The 25743-nt window shown below is 43.8% G+C and overlaps 1 protein-coding gene across 1 annotated transcript in view; it reads right to left on the bottom strand.

The window, feature by feature from the left end:
* Positions 1-448: 448 nt before the first annotated feature.
* LOC106568661 (tetratricopeptide repeat protein 19, mitochondrial) overlaps positions 449-25743 on the bottom strand; it is a 30873-nt gene continuing 5578 nt past the window's right edge. Inside the window, exons 6-10 of the mRNA XM_014139170.3 lie at positions 25414-25475; positions 22529-22623; positions 2142-2296; positions 1735-1897; positions 449-1176 (exon numbers count right to left, since the gene is read on the bottom strand). Of these exons, the coding sequence (XP_013994645.2) occupies positions 989-1176; positions 1735-1897; positions 2142-2296; positions 22529-22623; positions 25414-25475 (663 nt within the window). The 3' untranslated portion in view covers positions 449-988. The remainder of the gene's footprint in view (positions 1177-1734; positions 1898-2141; positions 2297-22528; positions 22624-25413; positions 25476-25743) is intronic.

The following is a 25743-nucleotide window of genomic DNA, read 5'->3' as shown; positions in this document are numbered from 1 at the left end:
CCATTTTAGAATAAGGGTGTAACCTAACAAAATGTGGAAAAAGTCAAGGGTCTGAATACTTTCCGAATGCACTGTATCCCCATGAAACTGATTGACACCAAATCGTCAGTATGCAGATGCAGCATGGACGTTTCCCCTGTAAAATCTGAAGAATTATCATTCACGATTGACAGTGCGAAATGTGAAGGGAGGTTCTCAACGAGTTGAGCAGAGATTGTGGGCAAAGTACAGAATCCCCCACATGCGCAGAAGCCACGGGACCCCAGCCGCTGGAAAGCGGGGTCCAGAAAAGTCGGACTCGCAGCCTCGGGCTTATGTTATATCTTGGTTGTTCACACAAAAGGAAAACAATACAATTACTGATTTGGCATTTCACTCTTGAAGCTGACAGTTAAGTCCCATGTCACTTTCCAGTCTGTATGAAATTATTGTGTTGTATACGCATAAATTGTACATATCTTACACAGTTTTATTTATAGTCATTCACATGACTTGCCATTCTCCTAAGATGCCATTATTCAGGCTGGGATTCAATCAAAAGCGGGTTGTCAACAAATCACATTTTCCCCGACGTTCGTAAAGAGATCGCATTCATGATAAACGCTGCGGATGATGTCTCAAGCATAAATATAAAGTAGTAGCAATTTAAAAGTAAATGTGCAATACGCTTGTCGACAACATACCCTTGACTGAATTCCGGCTTTGGTCTTACTTATTTTAGCTCCGAGTCTTTCCCCTTACATGGAGTGAGATTTCACACAATACAGACAAAAACATTTCAGGGTTTCACAGATGAGATTGTTGCATGCCCATAGTAAGATAAAACTTGTCTTGAAAACAGTGTGATTGTGTTATTGCATTTCTCCTCCTGAGCTACTGTATATGCCATGTGCTCCGTATCTTGTGCATACATGACCCATCTAATTTCAGTCCCTTCAGATTTGCAAACAGAAAGGGGGTTGTGTTAATATTCGTTTGATCCAACTGGTCAGTCGGTCTCAGTCTTGGGGGCGTCGGTCCCAGTCTTAGGGACTTCTGTTTCTGCCTTCTTTGCTTTCCTCCTGTTGCCCACCTCTTTCAGCCCCTCCCGGATCTGCTCTACTGCTTCTTCATCTCCTACGGACTGGGCCAGAGCCAGGGCCTCCCTGTACAGCTTCACAGACTCCTCAAACAGACCTGGACCAACACACAAAGATTGTGTTCATTTGACATGAAATGAACAAAAACGGACTGAAACAGGAATTGGGTTTCCCCAATAAGAAACTCATTTTTATTTTCTGTTACAAATAGTTAAACGTTTTCTGTTGCGTGCCGTAATGAACACGACAGAGATATTCTCTGATATTAACAGTGATAAGACTTCACAGTACCTCCTTGAACAAAATGTTATCCATTAATGTTAATGCTTGTACAGTTACTTATGCAGCTGCACCAAATTATAGAACTGACCTGTGCCAGAAGGATAACATGCATAGAGAAATATAATATGCCATTTAGACACTTTTATCCTTAGTGACTTAGTCACACATGCCACATTTTCGTATGGGTGGTCCTGGGAATCGAACCCACTATCTTGACGTTGCAAAAGCCACCATGCTCTACCAACTGAGCTACATTAATTTAGTCATTCTCAATAAAAAGCTAATATTTTGACATTGAAAACTGACTTGTGTTGAGGAAAGAGTAAACCAAGGCACTCCTAGAATTTCAGTTCTCATTTTTAGCCCTCCTTACCATTGTGCAGTAGGACGCCTGCCATGTTTCCCAACAACACGTGCTGGTCAGGGTGGCCGGCTTCTCTGCTCAGCTCCACGGCCTGCTTTACCAGGGGTAGGGCCTCATCGTGGTGGCCCTGCAGGTCCAGGATGGTGGCCAGGTCACTCAGCAGCACCAGCGACTGTAGAAGACCAACAAGAATATTACTTTCATGTCGATTGTCTAACACCACAGTAGAGGTGACGGTAAGTCTTTAGGTCCCAACAGGTTGTATAAACATTGTTTCTTCATTTCAGTGACATTGAAATAAAAAGAAAACATTTGAACACAGATATATATTTAAAACGAATCCATTAAAATTTGTGGAGAGAACAAAAGCAGGCTTTCTCTCTATCTAAAAGTACTAAACATTTAACAACTGGTACCTGTGGGTGGGTCTCTCCCTGCTCTTCCTGGCAGATCAGTAGGGCTCGTTTGTAGTCCAGTACCGCCCGACTCAGGCGGTGTGTGGCGGCCATGTAGCGAGCGTGGGAGTCAAAGGTCAGGCCCAAAAGCAGCCGGGTCTCCATCCGCAACTCCTCTGAAAAGAGGGAGAAACACGAGGGATGCAGTCAGCAAGCAAGCTCAATTTCAAAAGGAAGGGTCACGAAAGTTTAATGCACATACAAAAGCAAGGTTTCACAACTTTTCGGAGGATCACGTCACACGAAGCAGACCAAATTCTTTGGTCCTTTAAAAATCTGCTGAATGTAAAGTATTGTGTGCTGTAGCTTGGAAAAAAAATACATGTGACTGTGGATGACAACATTAGGGCTGTTTTCCTAAAGATGTTAAATGGGCATTGTGTTTTGTTTCCTTGCAACTATACTAACGAGTATCACGATACTGGTATCGTCCCCGCCTGAGGCAGAAGCCTTTTTGCTAGACCAGCCAGGCCCCACACTACATACGGGTATCGTCGCGGCCCTACAACCTACGCCCCCCTGAGGCAGAAGTATTTTTGCTAGACCAGCCAGGTCCCACACTACATACTGGTATCGTCGGGTTTCAGATGTTTTCAGAAGATGGGCAGGGACTCTGCTGTCCTAGCTTCAGGGGGAAGATGGTTCCACCATTGGGGTGCCAGGACAGAGAAGAGCTTGGACTGAGCTGAGCAGGACATGCCCTCCTGTAGGGGTGGGAGGGCCAAGAGATCCAAGCTGGCAGAACGGAGTGCTCGGGTTGGGGTGTAGGGTTTGAGCATAACCTGAAGGTAGGGAGGAGCAGTTCCTCTTGCTGTTCTGTAGGTAAGCGCCATGGTCTTGTAGTGGATGCGAGCTTCGACTGGAAGCCAGTGGAGTGTGAGGAGGAGCCGGGTGACATGAGAACTTGGCAAGGTTGAAAAGTTCAGGATAAATTGCAGGGGTTTGATAGCACAAGTGGGGAACCCAGTCAACAGCGAGTTGCAGTAGTCCAGACAGGGGAGGACACGTGACTGGATTAGGACCTGCGCTGCTCACTGTGTGAGGTAGGGTCGTACTCTACAGATGTTGTAGAGCATGAACCTGCAGGAGCGGGCCACTGCTTTGATGTTTGCAGAGAATGACAGGTTATCGTCCAGGGTAACGCCAAGGTTCTTTGCACTCTGGGAGGGCGACACCGTGAAGGTGTCAACTGTGATGGAGAGGTCTTTCAGCGGGCAGGCCTTCCACAGGAGGTAGAGCAGTTCCGTCTGTCGAGGTTGAGCATGAAGTGGTGGGCCAACATCCAAGTTGACATACACTACCGGTCAAGAGTTTTAAAACACCTACTCATTCAAGGGTTTCTACATTGTAGAATAATAGTGAACACATCAAAACTATGAAATAACACATGAAATCATGTAGTACCCAAAAAAAGTGTTAAACAATCAAAATATATTTTAAAATGAGATTCTTCAAAGTAGCCACCGTTTGCCTTGACGACCGCTTTGCACACTCTTGCCATTCTCTCAACCACCTTCATGGAGGTAGTCACCTGGAATGTATTTAAATTAACAGGTGTGCTTTGTCAAAAGTTAATTTGTGGAATTTATTTCCTTCTTAATGCATTTGAGCCAATCAGTTGTTGTGACAAGGAAGGGGGGGGGGGGGGGGGGGGGTGTACAGAAGATAGCTCTATTTGGGAAAGAGAAACAGTCAATCATTAATTTAAGACATAAAGGTCAGTCGATATGAAAAATTAAGAGCAGTTCAAGTGCAGTTGATGAAACTGGCTCTCATGAGGACCGCTGCTGCAGAGGATAAGTTCATTAAAGTTACCAGCCTCAGAAATTGCTTCCCAAATAAATGCTTCAAAGTTCAAGTAACAGACACATCTCAACATCAACTTTTCAGAGGAGACTGCGGGAGTCAGGCCTTCATGGTCAAATTGCTGCAAATAAACCACTACTAAAAGGACACCAATAAGAAGAAGAGACTTGCTTGGGCCAAGAAACACAAGCAATGGACATTAGACTGTTGGAAATCTGTCCTTTGGTCTGATGAGTCCAAATTTGAGATTTTTGATTCCAACCGCCGTGTCTTTGTGAGATGGGTGAACGGATGACCTCCACATGTGTATTTCCCACCGTAAAGCATGGAGGTGGTGGTGTTATGGTGCTTTGCTGGTGACACTGTCTGAATTATTTAGAATTCAAGTCACACTTAATCAGCATTGCTACCACAGCATTCTGCAGCGATACACCATTCCATCTGGTTTGGGCTTAGTGGGACTATCATTTGTTTTTCAACAGGACAATGACCCAACACACCTCCAGGATGTGTAAGGGCTATTTTACCAAGAAGGAGAGTGCTGCATCAGATGACCTTGTCTCCAAAATCCCCTTACCTCAACCAAATTGAGATGGTTTGGGATGAGTTGGACCACAGAGTGAAGGAAAAGCAGTCAACAAGTGCTCAGCATATGTGGGAACTCCTTGAAGACTGTTGGAAATCTGATTGAGAGAATGCCAAGAGTGTGCAAAGCTGTCAAGGCAAAGCGTGGCTATTTGTAGAATCTCAAATATGTTTTGATTTGCTTAACCTGTTAGGGCTAGGGGGCAGTATTTACACGGCCGGATAAAAAACGTACCCGATTTAATCTGGTTATTACTACTGCCCAGAAACTAGAATATGCATATAATTATTGGCTTTGGATAGAAAACACCCTAAAGTTTCTAAAACTGTTTGAATGGTGTCTGTGAGTATAACAGAACTCATATGGCAGGCAAAAACCTGAGAAGATTCTGTACAGGAAGTGCCCTCTCTGACCATTCCTTGGGCTTCTTGGCTCTGTTTATTGAAAACTTAGGATCTTTGCTGTAACGTGACACTTCCTACGGCTCCCATAGGCTCTCAGAACCCGGGAAAAAGCTGAATGATGTAATTCCAGCCCCTGGCAGAAAAACATTAGCGCCTTTGGTAAGTGGTCTATCAGAGGACCATCAGACTGAGGCGCGTGCACAGGGCGACACCATGTTTTTATTTTCTCTCTCTTTGTACTAAAACACAATTTCCCAGTCGGAATATTATCGCTTTTTTACGAGAAAAATGGCATAAAAATTGATTTTAAACAGCGGTTGACATGCTTCGAAGTACGGTAATGGAATATTTCGAATTTTTTTGTCACGAAACGTGTCGGGCGCGTCACCCTTCTTTACCCTTTCGGATAGTGTCTTGAACGCACGAACAAAACGCCGCTATTTGGATATAACTATGGATTATTTTGAACCAAACCAACATTAGTTATTGAAGTAGAAGTCCTGGGAGTGCATTCTGACGAAGAACAGCAAAGGTAATAACATTTTTCTTATAGTAAATCTGACTTTGGTGAGGGCTAAACTTGCTGGGTGTCTAAATAGCTAGCCCTGTGATGCCGGGCTATCTACTTAGAATATTGCAAAATGTGCTTTCACCGAAAAGCTATTTTAAAATCGGACATAGCGAGTGCATAGAGGAGTTCTGTAGCTATAATTCTTAAAATAATTATGTTTTTTGTGAACATTTATCGTAATTTAGTAAATTCACCGGAAGTTTGCTAGTTCTGAACGTCACATGCTAATGTAAAAAGCTGGTTTTTGATATAAATATGAACTTGATTGAACAAAACATGCATGTATTGTATAACATAATGTCCTAAGATTGTCATCTGATGAAGATCAAAGGTTAGTGCTGCATTTAGCTGTGATTTGGGTTTATGTGACATTCTATGCTAGCTTGAAAAATGGGTGTCTGATTATTTCTGGCTGGGTACTCTGCTGACATAATCTAATGTTTTGTTTTCGTTGTAAAGCCTTTTTGAAATCGGACAGTGTGGTTAGATTAACGAGAGTCTTGTCTTTAAAATGGTGTAAAATAGTCATATGTTTGAGAAATTGAAGTAATAGCATTTCTAAGGTATTTGAATAACGCGCCACGGGATTCCACTGGCTGTTACGTAGGTGGGACGAAATCGTCCCACTGGCCCTAGAGAAGTTAACACTTTTTTGGTTACTACATGATTCCACGTGTGTGATTTCATAGTTTGATGCCGTCACTCTTATTCTACAATGTAGAAAATAGTAAAAAATAAAATAAAAACCCTTGAATGAGTAGGTGTTCTAAAACGCTTGACCGGTAGTGTATCTGCAAGGCAACCAGAGATGCATGTCGCCACCTGGGTGTCAGAAGGGGGGGAGGAGAAAAGTTGTTGAGTGTCATCCGCATAGCAATGATAGGAGACCATGTGAGGATATGACAGAGCCGAGTGACTTGGTGTAGAGAGAAGAGGGCCTAGAATCGAGCCCTGAGGGACACCAGTAGTGAGAGTACGTGGTAGAGACACAGATCCTCTTCACATCACCTGGTAAGAGCGGCCTGCCAGGTAGGATGCAATCCAAAAGTGTGCATAGTCTGAGACACCGAGCCCTGAGAGTTTGGAGAGGAGGATCTGATGGTTCACAGTGTCAAAGGCTTAAGGATTGAGAGCGAGAGAGAAGATTGTGACGGCACATGACCATCTGGGTAGGGGCTGAGTGGTAGGGTTGGAGGAAAGGGAGACAGAAAAGGAAACAAAGTACTGATCAGAGACCTGGAAGGAGGTGGCAGTGAGATTAGTAGGCGAGCAGCCTCTAGTAAAGATGAGGTCAAGCGTATTGCCTGCATTGTCAGTTGGAGGGTATTGGGAAAGGGTAGGTCAAGAGGCAAGGAGGGGAAAGAGAGAGTTGGAAAGAAATGAATCGAAAGCAGACAGGAGGTTGAAGTCGCCAAATACGAAGAGCGGTCAGCCATCGTCAGGAAAATGAGCTTATCAAGGTGTCAAGCTTAGAGGAACTCTCCAAGGGCACCTGGTGGGAGATGGATGACAATCATTTTAAGCTTGAGTGGACAAATGACAGTGACAGCATGGAATTCAAATGAGATGGATAGGTGAGAGGGAGAATAGAGAAAATCTCTACTTAGGAGAAATCGCGACGACCAGATGCTCTCGGACTATGACAGAAAACATAGATGAAAAAAGAGCAGCTGGAGTAGCAGTGTTCTGTGGGGTGTTCCATGTCTCCGCCAGGGACAAAAAGGTCAAGGGACTGAAGGGCAGCATAGGCTGAGATGAACTCAGCGTTCTTGACCGCATATAGGCAGTTCCAAATGCTGCCAGAGACACGCAATTGCACATGGGTTGTGGAAGATTCTTTGTAATCTTCTCTCCAATGGAAGAATGAAGAGTGGGCAAAGAGAAAAATGAAATGAAGAGAGGAGGTGAGGTAAAGCAGGAGAGATGGGAGGTGGAGAGAGATGAGGAAGGAGGATATGAGTGAGCCTTCAAGAGGGAAGTGGAGAATAGCGAAACTGATTTCAAACCACAGGAGTAGAAATGAGCTTCACATGGAGAGATCAGAAGGAGAAAGGAAGTCGTGGAGGCAGGGGAGAGGATAGATGGAAGAGATGATGCTGAGAAAGGAACTCAGTCTACAGGAGATAAAGAGTAATGACCGCAAGAGTTTTTGGGAGAATAACAAGTGATGAAAGAAAGACAGAAATTGATGATTGTGAGTTTGGAAGGGATAGTTCACCCAAATGTCGTAATTCTTGAAACGTCTTCTTACCTGGGAAGTAATCTAAGGGTCAGGAGTGAACGCACCATACACTCACTGTTGCAGTCACTCCTGGCTAATAGACCACTTCAAAAAGATAAGAACAATTATGAAATTTGGGTGAGCGATTGCTATAAAATAAAACAAAAGGGATAATGAAAAAAAGAGGTCTTCCAAAAAGAAAAGACCGGTAGTGATGAGTGTCAAAACTAAAAGAGACTGGGTGAAGAAATAAAGTTGGAAAGACTAAAGAGAAGGTGGCGGCAGAAAGGTGGAGAAAGAGATGTGAAAAAACAGGAGGACAGACGCAAGTCCAGGAGGGCGGAAGAGGTAAAGGAGAGGGAGAAAGAAGGGAAGAGAGAGCGCAGTCTCGGAAAACACCGCAGGCTTAGCCTTAGTCTAAAGCAGGGATGGGGAACTTTGATGGTGGTGGGGACCACCAGGTCTGAACTCATCATTAACCTTGTGTATTCTACTATTCTAACTCACAACAGTACATTTTGCTTTAGAGGGGCATGATTAACTTAACTCCTAGACTAGGGTTGCAGTACTACTGGTTGTAGTGCCTTTTGAATCTATGGTAGTTTGGAGTTTTTGGATACCTGTAATTGGACAGTGTCGCATGTGTGCTCAGTCTCAAAGTAACAATTGCAATTTTTAGTTCATTTTTTTATTTCCCTTCTCCCACTCAGATTTTTTCCATCTTTTACCCACAGGTAAACCCAGAGGGTGGCCAAAGGTCCCTACAGACCAGCAGGTCAAAGTTGCACCACTGAACAGAAAGTAAGAACAAATTAAGGAAAACACTCAACTTGACACCTCTGCCATAGACCTATATTACGCTGTCACAGTAATGATACATTCAGCTAGCACGTCATGAACAGTCATAAGAGTTGACTTCCAACTGCCGTCACTGTCTTGAGGGAAATCTAATTTAGATGACATCTTTCTCCCTTCCTTCCAGGTCTGTCCAGGTTTGCTATGGTGATACCAGAGAACCAGAGTATTCATGTGCTGTAGTGGATAGCAGCTACTGTAGCTTGCTACAACCCCTGGTGGGTAAGGAGTCTGAATGCCAACAGGACAATGCGAAGGCGAGAGTGGATTATTCAGACACCATCTCAGAACTGACCGTCTTCGACCGATCGTTTTCATACTTGTCTTTTTCTGATTAATCCGTTATCCTGGCAAATGTGGAGCAGTGACCACTGGAATTATGTTGTTACATCCATTTATCTTCTTTTCTCACTCTTTTCTGCATCTTATAAATAAAAATGTATTTCTTCAGAGTCCGGAATATACCGTGCCTTCAGAAAGCATTGACTTTTACATCCTGAATTTGAAATAGATTAAATTGAGATTTTGTCATCACTGGCCTACACACAATACCCCATGCATGCATGTATGCATGTATATAAAATCAAAAATGAAAAGCTCAAAAGTCTGGAGTAAAAAATTCAACCGCTTCGTAATGGCAAGGCTAAATAAGTACAGGAGTCAACATTTGCTTAACAAGTCCCAATGAGTTCCATGGACTTTGTGCAATAAGTGTTTAACATGATTTTTGAATGACTACCTCATCTCTGTACCCCACACATGCAATTATCTGTAAGGTCTCTCAGTCAGACAGTGAATTTCAAACACAGATTCAACCACAAATACCAGGAAGGTTTCCCAAAGGGCAACTATTGGTCTATTGGGTAAAAAAAGAAAAAAAAGTAAGGTCTGTCAAAAAAAGATTTTCTAGTCTTGCCATAGATTTTCAAGCCAATTTAAGTCAAAACTGTAACTAGGCCACTCAAACATTCAATCTGGTCTTGGTAAGCAAATCCAGTGTAGATTTGGCTGTGTGTTTTAAGTTATTGTCCTGCTGAAAGGTGAATTAATCTCCCAGTGTCTTTTGGAAAGAAGACTGAACCAGGTTTTCCTCTAGGATTTTGCCTGTGCTTAGCTGCATTCAATTTCTTTTTAATCACCAAAAACTCCTTGCCGATGACAAGCATACCCATAACATGATGCAGCCACCACCATGCTTGAAAATATGAAGTGTGTGTCACAAGTGTAGAGAGGAGTAGGCAGTCCTAGGTTTAGAACTACTGAATTTATTAAAGTACCATATATAAAAGCGGGACGAAACCCAAAGTGCAAAATTATAAAGTACTCAGGAAATAGTAGGAGAGATTACTCAGGAAAACAAGCAACATTTACAATGACCGACAAAGACAAATATATATCTATATATGCACACACAGGTGTGTGTAATGATGGTGTGTGTAACCAGGTGTGTGTAATGATGACGAGACAAGTCTGGGGTTGATGAGTGAAGGGCGTTTGCCAGCAGCAGGTTCGGCAGCAGCTAGAAGGCCGGCGACGCCGAACACCTTAGCTGGACAGGAGGGGGAGCCAAAGCAAAGAGTGGAGTGACAGAGTAGTACTTAGTGATGTCTTGTGTTGGATTTGCCCCAAAGATTACACTTTGTATCAGGACAAAAACTGCATTTCTTTACCAATTGTTTTTACAGTATTACGTAAGTGCCTTGATGCAAACAGGATGCATGTTTTGGAAAAATGTTATTCTGTACAGGCTTCCTTTTCCCCACTCTTAGTTAGGTGAGTAACTATAATGTTGTTGATCTATCCTCAGTTCTCATGTCAACCATTAAACTCTAAAAGTTTTAAAAAATCACCATTGGCCTCGTGGTGAAAGCTCTGAGCAGCTTCTTCCTTCCTCTCCAGCCACTGAGTTAGGAAGGACACCTGTGGGGCTTCCGGTGACAACACCAACCTATTGGCAGTCAAAAAAAGATCCTTCTGATACTTAGATTTAAAAAGCCCCTAAAATGTAAGATTTTTACAAAGTTGAATCAACATGAGCAAGGGAGACAGGGCTACAACGAAGCTTAGGAAAAAGAACCCTCAAAAGGAACACACAAAATGCAGAGAAAACAAACAAAGAATATAACTGCAGCTGAAGCGGTACCCCAGGTAGCTGCCATGATGAAATAGCAGAGGTGGTTTCCAATGAGATAACAGAAGCAGCTTGAAGACAAAGATAATATGAACAAAACCAACAAAATGCTTGATGAAGCCGAGGAACAAATAGAAAGAGCAGATGAAAGAATCCAGACAACGGAAGACGTAATGAAGCGGTTGAAGCTTCAGGTGCAGCTGGAGGCCAGCCAAATAGACCAAAAGAACCCTGCTAGGCGTAAAAACATCAGAATCTATTCTGAAGCTGAGGGGTCGGCATGACATGCCCCCTCCCTGATTGCTTTGGTTGAGGGTGACGTTGAAAGAGCAGTTGGACTTAACTTCCTCAACAGTTCTACAGATCCAGAGAGCTCACCGAGCTCCCGGCCCCATCCAAGACTCATTTTGGCAAAGTTTCTGAGCAACAGAATAAAGTAGACTATGGAGGTGGTTTGGCAAAATTAGGGGTTTCTCTGGCAGAACAACAAGTCAACCTGGACCGCGACTATGCACCGAACCTTCTCAGAAAATGAAAGCAATACACAGAAGCAAAGATATCCTGGAAGAAAACAAGGTATAAACTCAGCAAAAAAAAAGAAACGTCCCTTTTTCAGGACCCTGACTTTCAAAGATAATTCGTAAAAATCCAAATAACTTCACAGATCTTCATTGTAAAGGGTTTAAACACTTTTCCATGCTTGTTCAATGAACTATAAACAATTAATGAACATGGACCTGTGGAACGGTCGTTAAGACACTAACAGCTTACAGACGTTAGGCAATTAAGGTCACAGTTATGAAAACTTAGGACACTAAAAGAGGCCTTTATACTGACTCTGAAAAACACCAAAAGAAAGATTCCCAGGGTCCCTGCTCATCTGCGTGAACGTGTCTTAGGCATGCTGCAAAGAGGCATGAGGACTGCAGATGTGGCCAGGGCAATAAATTGCAATGTCAGCACTGTGAGATGCCTAAGACAGCGCTACAGGGAGACAGGACGGACAGCTGATCGTCCCCGCAGTGGCAGACCACGCGTAACAACACCTGCACAGGATCGGATCATCTGAACATCACACCTGCGGGACAGGTACAGGATGGCAACAACTGCCCGAGTTACACCAGGAACGCACAATCCCTCCATCAGTGCTCAGACTGTCTGCAATAGGCTGAGAGAGGCTGGACTGAGGGCTTGTAGGCCTGTTGTAAGGCAGATCCTCAGTAGACATCACCGGCAATAACGTCGCCTATGGGCACAAACCCACCGTCGCTGGACCAGACAGGACTGGCAAAAGTGCTCTTCACTGACGAGTCACGGTTTTGTCTCACCAGGGGTAATGGTCAGTTGACAGTGAGAGGACATTTTTTTTGCTGAGTTTAGTTCCAGTCTCCGTTCCCGGTAGTGACTCATAACCCACACAGTGGCGAACCGTCATTCTGGCCTAAACACACACACACTACCAGTCAAAAGTTTGGACACACCTACTCATTCAAGGGTTTTTCTTTATTTTTACTATTTTCTACATTGTAGAATAATCGTGAGGAAATCAAAACTATGAAATGACACATGGAATCATGTAGTAAACAAAAAAAGTTATCCAAATCAAAATATTTTTTATATTTGAGATTCTTCAAAGTAGCCACACCTTTGCACACTCTTAGAATTCTCAACCAATTTCACCTGGAACGTCGTCCCCACAGTGACTGTTCATATATACCCCAACCAGAAGCCATGGATTACAGGCAACATCCGCACTGAGCTAAAGGATAGAGCTGCCACTTTCAAGGAGTGGGACTCTAACCCGGAAGCTTATAAGAAATCCCGCTATGCCCTCCGAACCATCAAACAGGCAAAGCATCAATACAGGACTAAGATTGAATCGTACTACACCGGCTCCAACGCTCGTCGGATGTGGCAGGGCCTGCAAACTATTACAGACTACAAAAGGGAAACACAGCCGCAAGCTGTCCAGTGACACGAGCCTACCAGACGAGCTAAATCACTTCTATGCTCGCTTCGAGGCAAGCAACAAACATGCATGAGAGCATGAGCTGTTCCGGACGACTGTGTGATCACGCTGTCCGTAGCCGATATGAGTAAGACCTTTAAACAGGTCAACATTCACAAGGCCGCATTACCAGGACGTGTACTCCAAGCATGCGCTGACCAACTGGAAAGTTTCTCACTGACATTTTCAACCTCTCCCTGTCTGAGTCTGTAATACCAACATGTTTCAAGCAGACCACCATAGTGACTGTGCCCAAGAACACTAAGGTAACCTGCCTAAATGACTACTGACCCGTAGCACTCACGTCTGTAGCCATGAAGTGCATCGAAAGGCTGGTCATGGCTCACAACACTTATCGCAGACACCCAGACCCACTCCAATTTGCATACCACCCCAACAGATCCACAGATGATGCCATTTCTATTGCACTCCACACTTTCCCACCTGGGCAGAAGGGAACACATATGTGAGAATGATATTCATTGACTACAGCTTAGCGTTCAATACCATAGTGCCCTCAAAGCTCATCACTAAGCTCAGGACCCTGACTAAACACCTCCCTCTGCAACTGGATCCTGGACTTCCTGAACAGGGAGTACAGAAGGGTAAGTAATAACACATCCGCCTCGCTGATCAACACGGGGAGGGGGGAGAGCGCTCAAGGACCCCTAAGAACACTCATCCCTGGGTCGCTCATTTTTGGTTTGGGAACGAGCTGCAACAAAACACTCAAACTGGACAGTTTCATCTTAAATCTCTTCATTCAAAGACTCAATCATGGACACTCTTACTGACAGTTGTGGCTGTTTTGCGTGATGTATTGTTGTCTTTACCTTCTTGCCCTTTGTGCTGTTGTCTGTGCCCAATAATGTATGCACCCTGTTTTGTGCTGCTGCCATGTTGTGTTGCTACCATGCTGTGTTGCCATGTGTCGCTGCCATGCCACGTTGTCATCTTAGGTCTCTCTTTATGTAGTGTTGTGTGTTTTGTCCTACATTTTAAATGTATTTTTAATCCCAGCCCCCATCCCTGCAGCCAGCCTTTTGGTAGGCCGTCATTATAAATAAGAATTTGCTCTTAACTGACTTGCCTAGTTAAATAAAAGGTTCAATAAAAAAAAAAAGTAGATTGCCGATGACACAAGTGGAAGGCCTGATCACCGACAACGATGAGCCAGCCTATAGGGAGGTCAGAGACCTGGCCATGTGGTGCCAGGATAACAACCTCTCGCCCAACGTGATCAAGACAGAGGAGATGATTGTGGACTACAGGAAAAAGAGGACCGAGCACGCCCCCATTCTCATCGACGGGGCTGTAGTGGAGCAGGTTGAGGGCTTCAAGTTTCTTGGTGTCCACATCAACAACAAACGATCATGGTCCAAAAACACCAGAAGGATTTGGCATGGGTCCTCAGGTCCTCAAAAGGTTCTACAGCTGCACCATCGAGAGCATCCTGACTGGTTGCATCACTGCCTGGTATGGCAACTGCGCGGCCTCTGACCGCAAGGCACTACAGAGGTTAGTGCGTACAACCCAGTACATAACTTGGGCCAAGCTTTCTGCCATACAAGACCTCTATACCAGGTGGCGTCAGAAGAAGGCCCTAAAAATGGTCAAAGACTCCAGCCACTCTAGTCATAGACTGTTCTCTTTGCTACCGCATGGCAAGCGGTAACGGAGCTCCAAATATAGGTCCAAAAGGCTTCTTAACAGCTTCTACCCCAAAGCCATAAGACTCCAGAACACATCAAATGGCAACCAAGACTATTTGCATTGCCCCGCCCTTTTACACTGATGATACTCTTATTATGTATGCATAGTCACTTTAATATCTCTACCTACATGTACATATTACCTCAACTAACCGGTGCCCCCGCACATTGACTGTACCGGTACCCCCTGTATATAGCCTCGCAAATGATATTTTACTGCTGCTCTTGAATTTTGTTAATTTCATTTTTTACTTAACTTATTTTTCTAAAAACTGCATTGTTAAGGGCTTGTAAGTAAGCATTTCACTGTAAGTTCTACTGTTGTATTCTGTGCATATGACAAATAAAATTTGATTGATGCTTTTTCAACAGTTGAAGGAGTTCCCACATTTGCTGAGAAGTTGTTGGCTGCTTTTCCTTCACTCTGCGGTCCAACTCATTGCAATCCATCTGATTTGGGTTGAGGTCGGGTGATTGTGTAGGCCAGGTCATCTGATGCAGCACTCCATCACTCTCCTTCTTGGTCAAATAGACCTTACACAGCCTGGAGGTGTGTTGGGTCATTGTCCTGTTGAAAAACAAATGATATAGTGGGACTAAGCCCAAACCAGATGGGATGGCATATCGCTGCAGAATGCTGTGGTAGCCATGCTGGTTAAGTGTGCCTTGAATTCTAAATAAATCACTGACCGTATCAACAGCAAAGCACCCCCACACCATCACACCTCCTCCTCGATGCGAGATCACGCATTCACCTACTCTGTGTCTCACAAAGACACAGCGGTTGGAACCAAAAATCTAAAATCTCAAAAAGGACATATTTCTACCGGTCTAATGTCCATTGCTTGTGTTTCTTGGCCCAAGCAAGTCTCATCTTATTATTGGTGTCCTTTAGTAGTGGTTTCTTTGCAGCAATTCAACCATGAAGACCTGATTCACACAGTCTCCTCTGAACAGTTGATGTTGAGATGTATCTGTTACTTGAACTCCGTGAAGCATTTATTTGGGCTGGAATTTCTGAGGCTGGTAACTAATGATCTTATCCTCTGCAGCAGAGGTAACTTCGGGTCTTCCTTTCCTGTGGCGGTCCTCATGAGAGCCAGTTTCATCTTAGAGCTTGATGGTTTTTGCGACTGCACTTGAAGAAACTTTCAAAGATCTTGACATTTTCCGGATTGTCTGACTGTCGTTTCTCTTTGCTTATTTAAGCTGTTCTGCCATAATTTGGATTTGGTCTTTTACCAAATAGAGTCATCTTCTGTATACCCCCCCCCCCCCCCCAATATTCCTTGACACAACTGATTGGCTGAAATGCATTAAGGAAATAAATTCCATAAATTAAAGCACACCTGTTAATAGAAATGCATTCCATTTCTATTGTTGGAAAAATTACTTGTGTCATGCACAAAGTAGATGTCCTAACCAACTTGCCAAAACTATAGTTTGTTAACAAGAAATTTGTGGAGTGGTTGAAAAACTATTTTTAATGACTCCAACCTAAGTGTATGTAAACTTCCAACTTCAACTGTATGTATAATTATTCAGAACCCTTAACATTTTTCCACATTTTGTTACAGCCTTATTCTAAAATTGATTAAATGAAAAATGTCCTCAATCTACACACAATATCCAGAATAACATAGCAAAAACAGGTTTAGACATTTGTGTATTCATTTTTGTGTTTTCAATGTATTCAGACCCTTTGCTATGAGACTCAAAATTGAGCTCAGGTGCATCCAGTTTCATTGATTATCTTTGAGATGTTTCTACAACTTGGAGTCCACCTGTGGTAAACTCAATTGATTGGACATGATTTGGAAAGGCACACACACACACCTCTATATAAGGTCCCACAGTTGACAGTGCATGTCAGAGCAAAAACCAAGCCATGAGGTCGAAGGAATTGTCCGTAGAGCCCCGAGATAGGATTGTGTGAAGGCACAGGATGGGTACCAAAACATTTCAGCTGCATTGAAGGTCCCCAAGAACACAGTGGCCTTCATCAATCTTAAATGGAAGATGTTTGGTACCACCAAGATTCTTCCTAGAGCTGTCCGCCCAGCCAAACTAAGCAATTGGGGGAGAAGAGCATTGGTCACTCTGACAGAGCTCCAGAGTTCCTCTGTGGAGATGGGAGAACCTTCCAGAAGGACAAACATCTGTACAGCACTCTACCAATCAGGCCATTATTGTAGAGGGGCCAGACGGAAGCCACTCCTCAGTAAAAGGCAGCCCGTTTGGAGTTTGGCAAAAGGCACCTGAAGACTCTGACCATGAGAAGCAAGATTCTCTGGTATGATGTAACCACTATGTAAAGCACTAAGGACCTCAGATTAGGGCTAAGGTTAACCTTCCAACAGGACAACGACCCTACGCACTTAGCCAAGACAAGGCAGAAGTGGCTTCAGGACAAGTCTCTGAATGTCCTAGAGTGGCCCAGCCAGTGCCTGGACTTGAACCCGATCGAACATCTCTGGAGACCTGAAAATAGCTGTGCAGCAACGCTCCCCATCCAACCTGACAGAGCTTGAGAGGATCTGCAGAGAAGAATAGGAGAAACTCCCCAAATACAGGTGTGCCAAGCTTGTAGCGTCATACCAAGAAGTAGAGGTCGACCGATTAATCGGAATGGCCAATTAATTAGGGCAGATTAAGTTATCGGTATTTTTAGCCACCGATTTGCCACTTTTTTTTTTGGACATCTTTATTTAACTAGGCAAGTCAGATTAAGAACACATTCTTATTTTCAATGACGGCCTAGGAACGGGGGTTAACTGCTTTGTTCAGGGGGGATTCGGGGATTCGTTTTTGCAACCTTCCGGTTACTAATCCAATCCAACGCACGAGGAACCTGCATGGCAGGCTGACTACCTGTTACGCAAGGGCAGCAAGAAGCCAAGGTAAGTTGCTAGCTAGCATTAAATGTATCTTATAAAATACCTAACATAATCACTAGTTAACTACACATGGTTGATGATATTACTAGTTTATCTAGCTTGTCCTGTGTTGCATATAATCGATGCGGTGCCTGTTAATTTATCATTGAATCATAGCCTACTTCGCCAAACGGGTGATTTAACAAGCTTATTCATGAAAAAAACACTGTCGTTGCACCAATGTACCTAACCATAAACATCAATGCCTTTCTTTAAAATCAATAAACAAGTATATATTTTTAAACCTGCATATTTAGATAACACTGCTACTCCTACTGCTCTCTCTTCGTCTGCCCACATGTTCTCGCATACCCCTAGAGCATCGAGCCAGCGGGGTGGTGGCACTGGAATCCTCATCTCTCCCAAGTGGACATTCTCTCTTTCTCCCCTGACCCATCTGTCTATCTCCTCATTTGAATTCCATGCTGTCACAGTTACCAGCCCTTTCAAGCTTAACATCCTTATCATTTATCGCCCTCCAGGTTCCCTTGGAGAGTTCATCAATGAGCTTGACGCCTTGATAAGTTCCTTTCCTGAGGATGGCTCACCTCTCACAGTTCTGGGTGACTTTAACCTCCCCACATCTACCTTTGACTCATTCCTCTCTGCCTCCTTCTTTCCACTCCTCTCCTCTTTTGACCTCACCCTCTCACCTTCCCCCCCCTACTCACAAGGCAGGCAATACGCTTGACCTCATCTTTACTAGATGCTGTTCTTCCACTAATCTCATTGCAACTCCCCTCCAAATCTCCGACCACTACCTTGTATCCTTTTCCCTCTTGCTCTCATCCAACACTTCTCACTCTGCCCCTACTCGGATGGTATTGCGCCGTCCCAACCTTCGCTCTCTCTCTCCCGCTACTCTCTCCTCTTCCATCTTATCATCTCTTCCCTCTGCTCAAACCTTCTCCAACCTATCTCCTGATTCTGCCTCCTCAACCCTCCTCTCCTCCCTTTCTGCATCCTTTGATTTTCTCTGTCCCCTATCCTCCAGGCCGGCTCGGTCCTCCCCTCCTGCTCCGTGGCTCGACGACTCACTACGAGCTCACAGAACAAGGCTCCGGGCAGCCGAGCGGAAATGGAGGAAAACTCGCCTCCCTGCGGACCTGGCATCCTTTCACTCACTCCTCTCTACATTCTCCTCTTCTGTCTCTGCTGCTAAAGCCACTTTCTACCACTCTAAATTCCAAGCATCTGCCTCTAACTCTAGGAAGCTCTTTGCTACCTTCTCCTCCCTCCTGAATCCTCCTCCCCCTCCCCCCCCCCCTCCTCTCTCTCTGCGGATGACTTCGTCAACCATTTTGAAAAGAAGGTTGACGATATCCGATCCTCGTTTGCTAAGTCAAACGACACCGCTGGTCCTGCTCACACTGCCCTACCCTGTGCTTTGACCTCTTTCTCCCCTCTCTCTCCAGATGAAATCTCGCGTCTTGTGACGGCCGGCCGCCCAACAACCTGCCCACTTGACCCTATCCCCTCCTCTCTTCTCCAGACCATTTCCGGAGACCTTCTCCCCTTCCTCACCTCGCTCATCAACTCATCCTTGACCGCTGGCTACGTCCCTTCCGTCTTCAAGAGAGCGAGAGTTGCACCCCTTCTGAAAAAACCTACACTCGATCCCTCCGATGTCAACAACTACAGACCAGTATCCCTTCTTTCTTTTCTCTCCAAAACTCTTGAACGTGCCGTCCTTGGCCAGCTCTCCTGCTATCTCTCTCAGAATGACCTTCTTGATCCTAATCAGTCAGGTTTCAAGACTGGGCATTCAACTGAGACTGCTCTTCTCTGTGTCACGGAGGCTCTCCGCACTGCTAAAGCTAACTCTCTCTCCTCTGCTCTCATCCTTCTAGACCTATCTGCTGCCTTTGATACTGTGAACCATCAGATCCTCCTCTCCACCCTCTCCGAGTTGGGCATCTCCGGCGCGGCCCACGCTTGGATTGCGTCCTACCTGACAGGTCGCTCCTACCAGGTGGCGTGGCGAGAATCTGTCTCCGCACCATGCGCTCTCACCACTGGTGTCCCCCAGGGCTCTGTTCTAGGCCCTCTCCTATTCTCGCTATACACCAAGTCACTTGGCTCTGTCATATCCTCACATGGTCTCTCCTATCATTGCTATGCAGACGACACACAATTAATCTTCTCCTTTCCCCCTTCTGATAACCAGGCGGCGAATCGCATCTCTGCATGTCTGTCAGACATATCAGTGTGGATGACGGATCACCAGCTCAAGCTGAACCTCGGCAAGACGGAGCTGCTCTTCCTCCCGGGGAAGGACTGCCCGTTCCATGATCTCGCCATCACGGTTGACAACTCCCTTGTGTCCTCCTCCCAGAGTGCTAAGAACCTTGGCGTGATCCTGGACAACACCCTGTCGTTCTCCACTAACATCAAGGTTGACCCGATCCTGTAGGTTCATGCTCTACAACATTCGCAGAGTACGACCCTGCCTCACACAGGAAGCGGCGCAGGTCCTAATCCAGGCACTTGTCATCTCCCGTCTGGATTACTGCAACTCGCTGTTGGCTGGGCTCCCTGCCTGTGCCATTAAACCCCTACAACTCATCCAGAACGCCGCAGCCCGTCTGGTGTTCAACCTTCCCAAGTTCTCTCACGTCACCCCGCTCCTCCGCTCTCTCCACTGGCTTCCAGTTGAAGCTCGCATCCGCTACAAGACCATGGTGATTGCCTACGGAGCTGTGAAGGGAACGGCACCTCCATACCTTCAGGCTCTGATCAGGCCCTACACCCAAACAAGGGCACTGCGTTCATCCACCACTGGCCTGCTGGCCCCCCTACCTCTGAGGAAGCACAGTTCCCGCTCAGCCCAGTCAAAACTGTTGCATGCTCTGGCACCCCAATGGTGGAACAAGCTCCCTCACGACGCCAGGACAGCGGAGTCAATCACCACCTTCCGGAGACACCTGAAACCCCACCTCTTTAAGGAATACCTAGGATAGGATAAAGTAATCCTTCTAACCCCCCCCCCTTAAAAGATTTAGATGCACTATTGTAAAGTGGTTGTTCCACTGGATATCATAAGGTGAATGCACCATTTTGTAAGTCGCTCTGGATAAGAGCGTCTGCTAAATGACTTAAATGTAATGTAAAAATGTAAATATTTAGTTAATATTGCCTGCTAACATGAAATTGTGTCACATCTCTAGCGTTCATTGCACGCAGAGTCAGGGTATATGCAACAGTTTGGGCCGCCTGGCTCGTTGAACTAATTTGCCAGAATTTTACATAATTATGACATAACATAACTCGTAAGCATTGTGTTTTAAGCTGTTTATGACTTCAAACCAGGTGGGTATAATTTGTGGAACGTTCCAACAGGAATCTATTCCAAAAACTTCGTAAATAACAAGGTTGCCAAAAAACAACGCATACAAAGTTGTATAGCGGCAGAATAAGATACCGGGTAGGGAGTGGTCTATTTCATTGCGTTTTTCACTCATCACGTTTATTCCGAAAAATGTCTGTCCTCATTCTGGTTGCCTATAGACAAACATTAAGAATAAGCTACGTGGTGAGTTGATGCCTATTCGGCAGCTAGTTTGCTAGGTTTTTATGCGTTGCTACTTTGTATGCGTTGTTGGTTGGCAACCTTTTACTTTACGTTTTTTTGTAACAGAGTCCTGTTGGAACGTTCCACAAATTATACCCACCCCTTCAAGCCTGTCAACTCCCAAGATTAGGCTGGTGTAACCGATGTGAAATGGCTAGCTAGTTAGCGGGGTGCGCGCTAATAGCGTTTCAAACGTCACTCGCTCTGAGACTTGGAGTAGTTGTTCCCCTTCCTCTACATGGGTATCGCTGCTTCGAGGGTGGCTGTTATCGATGTGTTCCTTGGTCAAGCCCAGGTAGGAGCGAGGAGAGGGACGGAAGCTATACTGTTACACTGGCAATACTAAAGTGCCTATAAGAACATCCAATAGTCAAAAGGTATATGAAATACAAATCGTATAGAGAGAAATAGTTCCATAATTCCTACAATAACTACAACCTAAAACTTACCTGGGAATATTGAAGACTCATGTTAAAAGGAACCACCAGCTTTCATATGTTCCCATGTTCTGAGCAAGGCACTTAAACCTTAGCTTTTTTACTTTCTTCTCCAACACTTTGTTTTTGCATTATTTAAACCAAATTGAACATGTTTCATTATTTATTTGAGGCTAAATTGATTTTATTGATGTATTATATTAAGTTAAAATAAGTGTTTATTCAGTATTGTTGTAATTATCATTATTATAAACAAACAATAATACACACACACGGCCGATTAATCGGTAGCGGCTTTTTTGGCCCTCCAATAATCGGTATCGGCGTTGAAAAATCAGAATCGGTCGACCTCTACCAAGAAGACTTGTAATCACTGCCAAAGGTGCTACAACAAAGTACTGAGTAAAGGGTCTGAATACTTATGTAAATGTGAGGATACAGTATGGACAGTACGTGAATAGTAAAGGTGTGTACAGCAGTAGTTATATAGGATGAGCCTTGCCTAGAATACAGCATATACACAAAGTGGGTAAAACATTATTAAAGTGACCAGTGTTCAATGATTATGTAGATAAGACAGCAGTCTCGAAGGTGCAGGTTATTTTACTGGCACCAATCCGCCAGGGCTCTCACCATCTCCCTGTAGGCTGTCTCGTCGTTGTTGTGTTGTCAGCAAACTTGATGATTGAGTTGGAGACGTGTGTTAACAGGGAGTACAGGAGGTGGCGGAGCCCGCTACCCTGTGGTATTTTCTATTAGAATGTTCTTTTTAAGTAACACTGCGTACTCCGTAACCCCTGAGGGGGCATTGACTGACTGGTCCATTGGGACAAAGCTCTTAAAAGAAAAAAAAAGGAGGAAAACGAGAATGGACTCTACCTACATGTGTATTTATCCTACTGTTTTTACCAAACAAAATGTCAATTTTCAAAACGTTGGGTACAGACACCAGTTTATCACCAAGGGACACACAGTTCCGCTCTGCTCTGAGGATCAGTGTGGCGGACCATTAGGAAGTTGTGCCACACACACCCACCCACAAAACATAGAATCTTATGCTATTACAGCAACAACAACAACAAACGATCTGATGGTTTGGTCATTAGATACCTGACTGTTCCTCAGCAGGAAGTTCCTTGAATTTCTCTAACTTGGCTTCAAGGGATTCAGTGCAAAACTGGAAACCAGTCTCTGCCAGGTCATTCCTGAGAAGAAAGAAAAACACATTTAATATATAAGGTTACACATCATACATGGTGAACTGTGGTATGTAGAATTTGGGGGTGGATCATGAAATGTAGTCATATTATAATAATATACTACTATAGGACTATAACCAGGGATGGGCATAAAATGACAAAATACAACTACAAAATAACCAACTGACCAATTTATCAAAATAAAATATTTTTAATAAATACAATATCTAAAATACATGCATTTTAAAAAACATTTGCAAGTTGCCGGCCGAACAGCAACAACATTCTCAGTAACGGTTACATAAACGTATTTCTTGCTATGACTGCGATATGTTGTTGTTTATCTACCTTAGTAGAATACACTGTCACTCTGGATAAGAGTGTCTGCTAAATGACCAAAAAAATAAGTGTGAAAATGAACAACTGCAAAGCACACGGTAAACGCTGCCTATGTCGGCTCAAATGGAAATTAGCTTTATTTATAGTGCGCAATGGATAGAGTCCTTAAATTTTGTTCACAGGTACCATGCCATCAGACTTTTGATACCAATGTAGGGTGAAAGGGGGCCACAAAATTGAGAACCACTATTAAAAAAAAGAAAAGTAAACTATTTTGAAAATACAAATTACAGCTTTCGAATGCATCTTGTTACAAAATACATTTGAGTATAGTTCATTCCAGTGTAATACAACATACAAAATACTCAGAAGTAATTAAAATAATTATTTCAAATACATGTAATAGAAATACTGCCCATCTCTGACTATAGCTAACCACAGAAAATGATTTCTCAACTTAAAAGCTTGGCTTTGGCTTGAAACCCTATTTAATGGTGTATGCTGCACTCTCTTCAACTAAGCTGGCTAGCTCCTATCCAAAACGTATTTACATCTATTAAATGGAATTTGAAGCAAATGTGCCTCCTAATATTCAATTTTGCACGACTCAAGCGGTTTTCCCTATCCAGCCGTTTCATTCTCCGTGTAGCCTGCTGCTAGAATAGACGGAAAGGTATAGCTCGAGTTGCCACAAAATGAAATATAACGTTGCGGATAAAGTTCAGAATTACACAATTTCATATGTACAATATCTAAATACCTGTATCAATATATGAAGAAATGTTGCTTTTCTAAAAGGATGTATTTGGGTGTTTTTGGAGCATTTGTTAGTGTTTTTTTCCAGAGCCCCCGTACTGCACAACGAGGATGAGGAAGTGAGTCGCTGGTTGGCATAAGTTTGTCAAAAACAAGTGAAATCAACAACAACAAAAAGTGTCTGGAACCTTCTAAAACCTCCCATTTACATAAAAAAAATATATACACTACCGTTCAAAAGTTTGGGGTCACTTAGAAATGTCCTTGAAAGGAAAGCACATTTTTTGGTTCATTAAAATAACATCAAATGTATCAGAAATACAGTGTAGACATTGTTAATGTTGTAAATGACTATTGCAGCTGGAAACAGATTTTTTTATGGAATATCTACATAGGCGAACAGAGGCCCATTATCAGCAACAATCACTCCTGTGTTCCAATGGCACGTTGTGTTAGCTAATCCAAGTTTATCATTTTAAAAGGCTAATTGATCATTAGAAAACCCTTTTGCAATTATGTTAGCAGAGCTGAAAACTGTTGTCCTGATTAAAGAAGCAATAAAACTGGCCTTCTTTAGACTAGTTAAGTATCTGGAGCATCAGCATTTGTGGGTTCGATTACAGGCTCAAAATGGCCAGAAACAAAGAAATTATTCTGAAACTCGCCAGTCTATTCTTGTTCTGAGAAATGAAGGCTATTCCATGCGAGAAATTGCCAAGAAACTGAAGATCTCATACAACGCTGTGTACTACTCCTTTCACAAACAGCGCAAACTGGCTCTAACCAGAATAGAAAGAGGAGTGGGCCCCGGTGCACAATTGAGCAAGAGGACAAGTACATTAGAGTGTCCAGTTTGAGAAACAGACGCCTCACAAGTCCTCAACTGGCAGCTTCATTAAATAGTACCCGCAAAACACCAGTCTCAACGTCAACAGTGACGAGGCGACTCCGGGATGCTGGCCTTCTAGGCAGAGTTGCAAAGAAAAAGCCATATCTCAGCCTGGCCAATAAAAATAAAAGATTAAGATGGACAAAAGAACAGACATTGGACAGAGGAAGATTGGAAAAAAGTGTTATGAACAGACGAATCTTAGTTTGAGGTGTACAGATCACAAAGAAGAACATTTGTGAGACGCAGAAAAACTGAAGATGCTGGAGGAGTGCTTGACGCCATCTGTCAAGCATGGTAGGGGCAATGTGATGGTCTGGGGGTGCTTTGGTGGTGGTAAAGTGGGAGATTTGTACAGGGTAAAAGGGATCTTGAAGAAGGAAGGCTATCACTGAATTTTGCAATGCCATACCCTATGGACGGTGCTTAATTTGAGCCAATTTCCTCCTACAACAGGACAATGACCCAAAGTACAGCTCCAAACTATGCAAGAACTATTTAGGGAAGAAGCAGTCAGCTGGTATTGTGTCTATAATGGAGTGGCCAGCACAGTCACCGGACCTCTACCCTATTGAGCTGTTGTGGGAGCAGCTTGACCGTATGGTACGTAAGAAGTGCCCATCAAGCCAATCCAATTTGTGGGAGGTGCTTCAGGAAGCATGGGGTGAAATCTCTTCAGATTACCTCAACAAATTGACGACTAGAATGCCAAAGGTTTGCAAGGCTGTAATTGCTGCAAATGGAGGATTCTTTGACAAAAGCAAAGTTTGAACGAAATTGATTCAATTGCTCCACTTTTGAAGTCCACTTACTTATTCTGGCCGGCATATATGGTAGCAAGCTTCAAGGACATCTCAATGACCCCATTGTCATCCTTTGAAAAGAAGGAAAAAAAAACTGAAGTAGCAATAGCATTGAGTGTCTAGAAAACAACGCAACATACAACTCAACACCAATGGTTTTGGAATAGAATGAGCCAAAGCCTATTTATTCCAGACCGTCCTCCTTTGTTCAGATTGACAAAAGATGTAAAATAACAGATTATCCTTTTCATTTCAAAAATCAGAAAGATGCCACAGTACCCAGTCACTCTACTGTCCAGTTGTCACAACATTCCTGTTCTATTAAACATGACCAACCCT

The sequence above is a fragment of the Salmo salar genome, chromosome 14 (assembly GCF_965601325.2).
Source record: "Salmo salar chromosome 14, fSalSal1, whole genome shotgun sequence".
In the NCBI taxonomy this organism is placed as follows: domain Eukaryota; kingdom Metazoa; phylum Chordata; class Actinopteri; order Salmoniformes; family Salmonidae; genus Salmo; species Salmo salar.
Note: the sequence above shows the minus strand (reverse complement) of the source record. Positions and strands in the feature narration are given on the sequence as shown.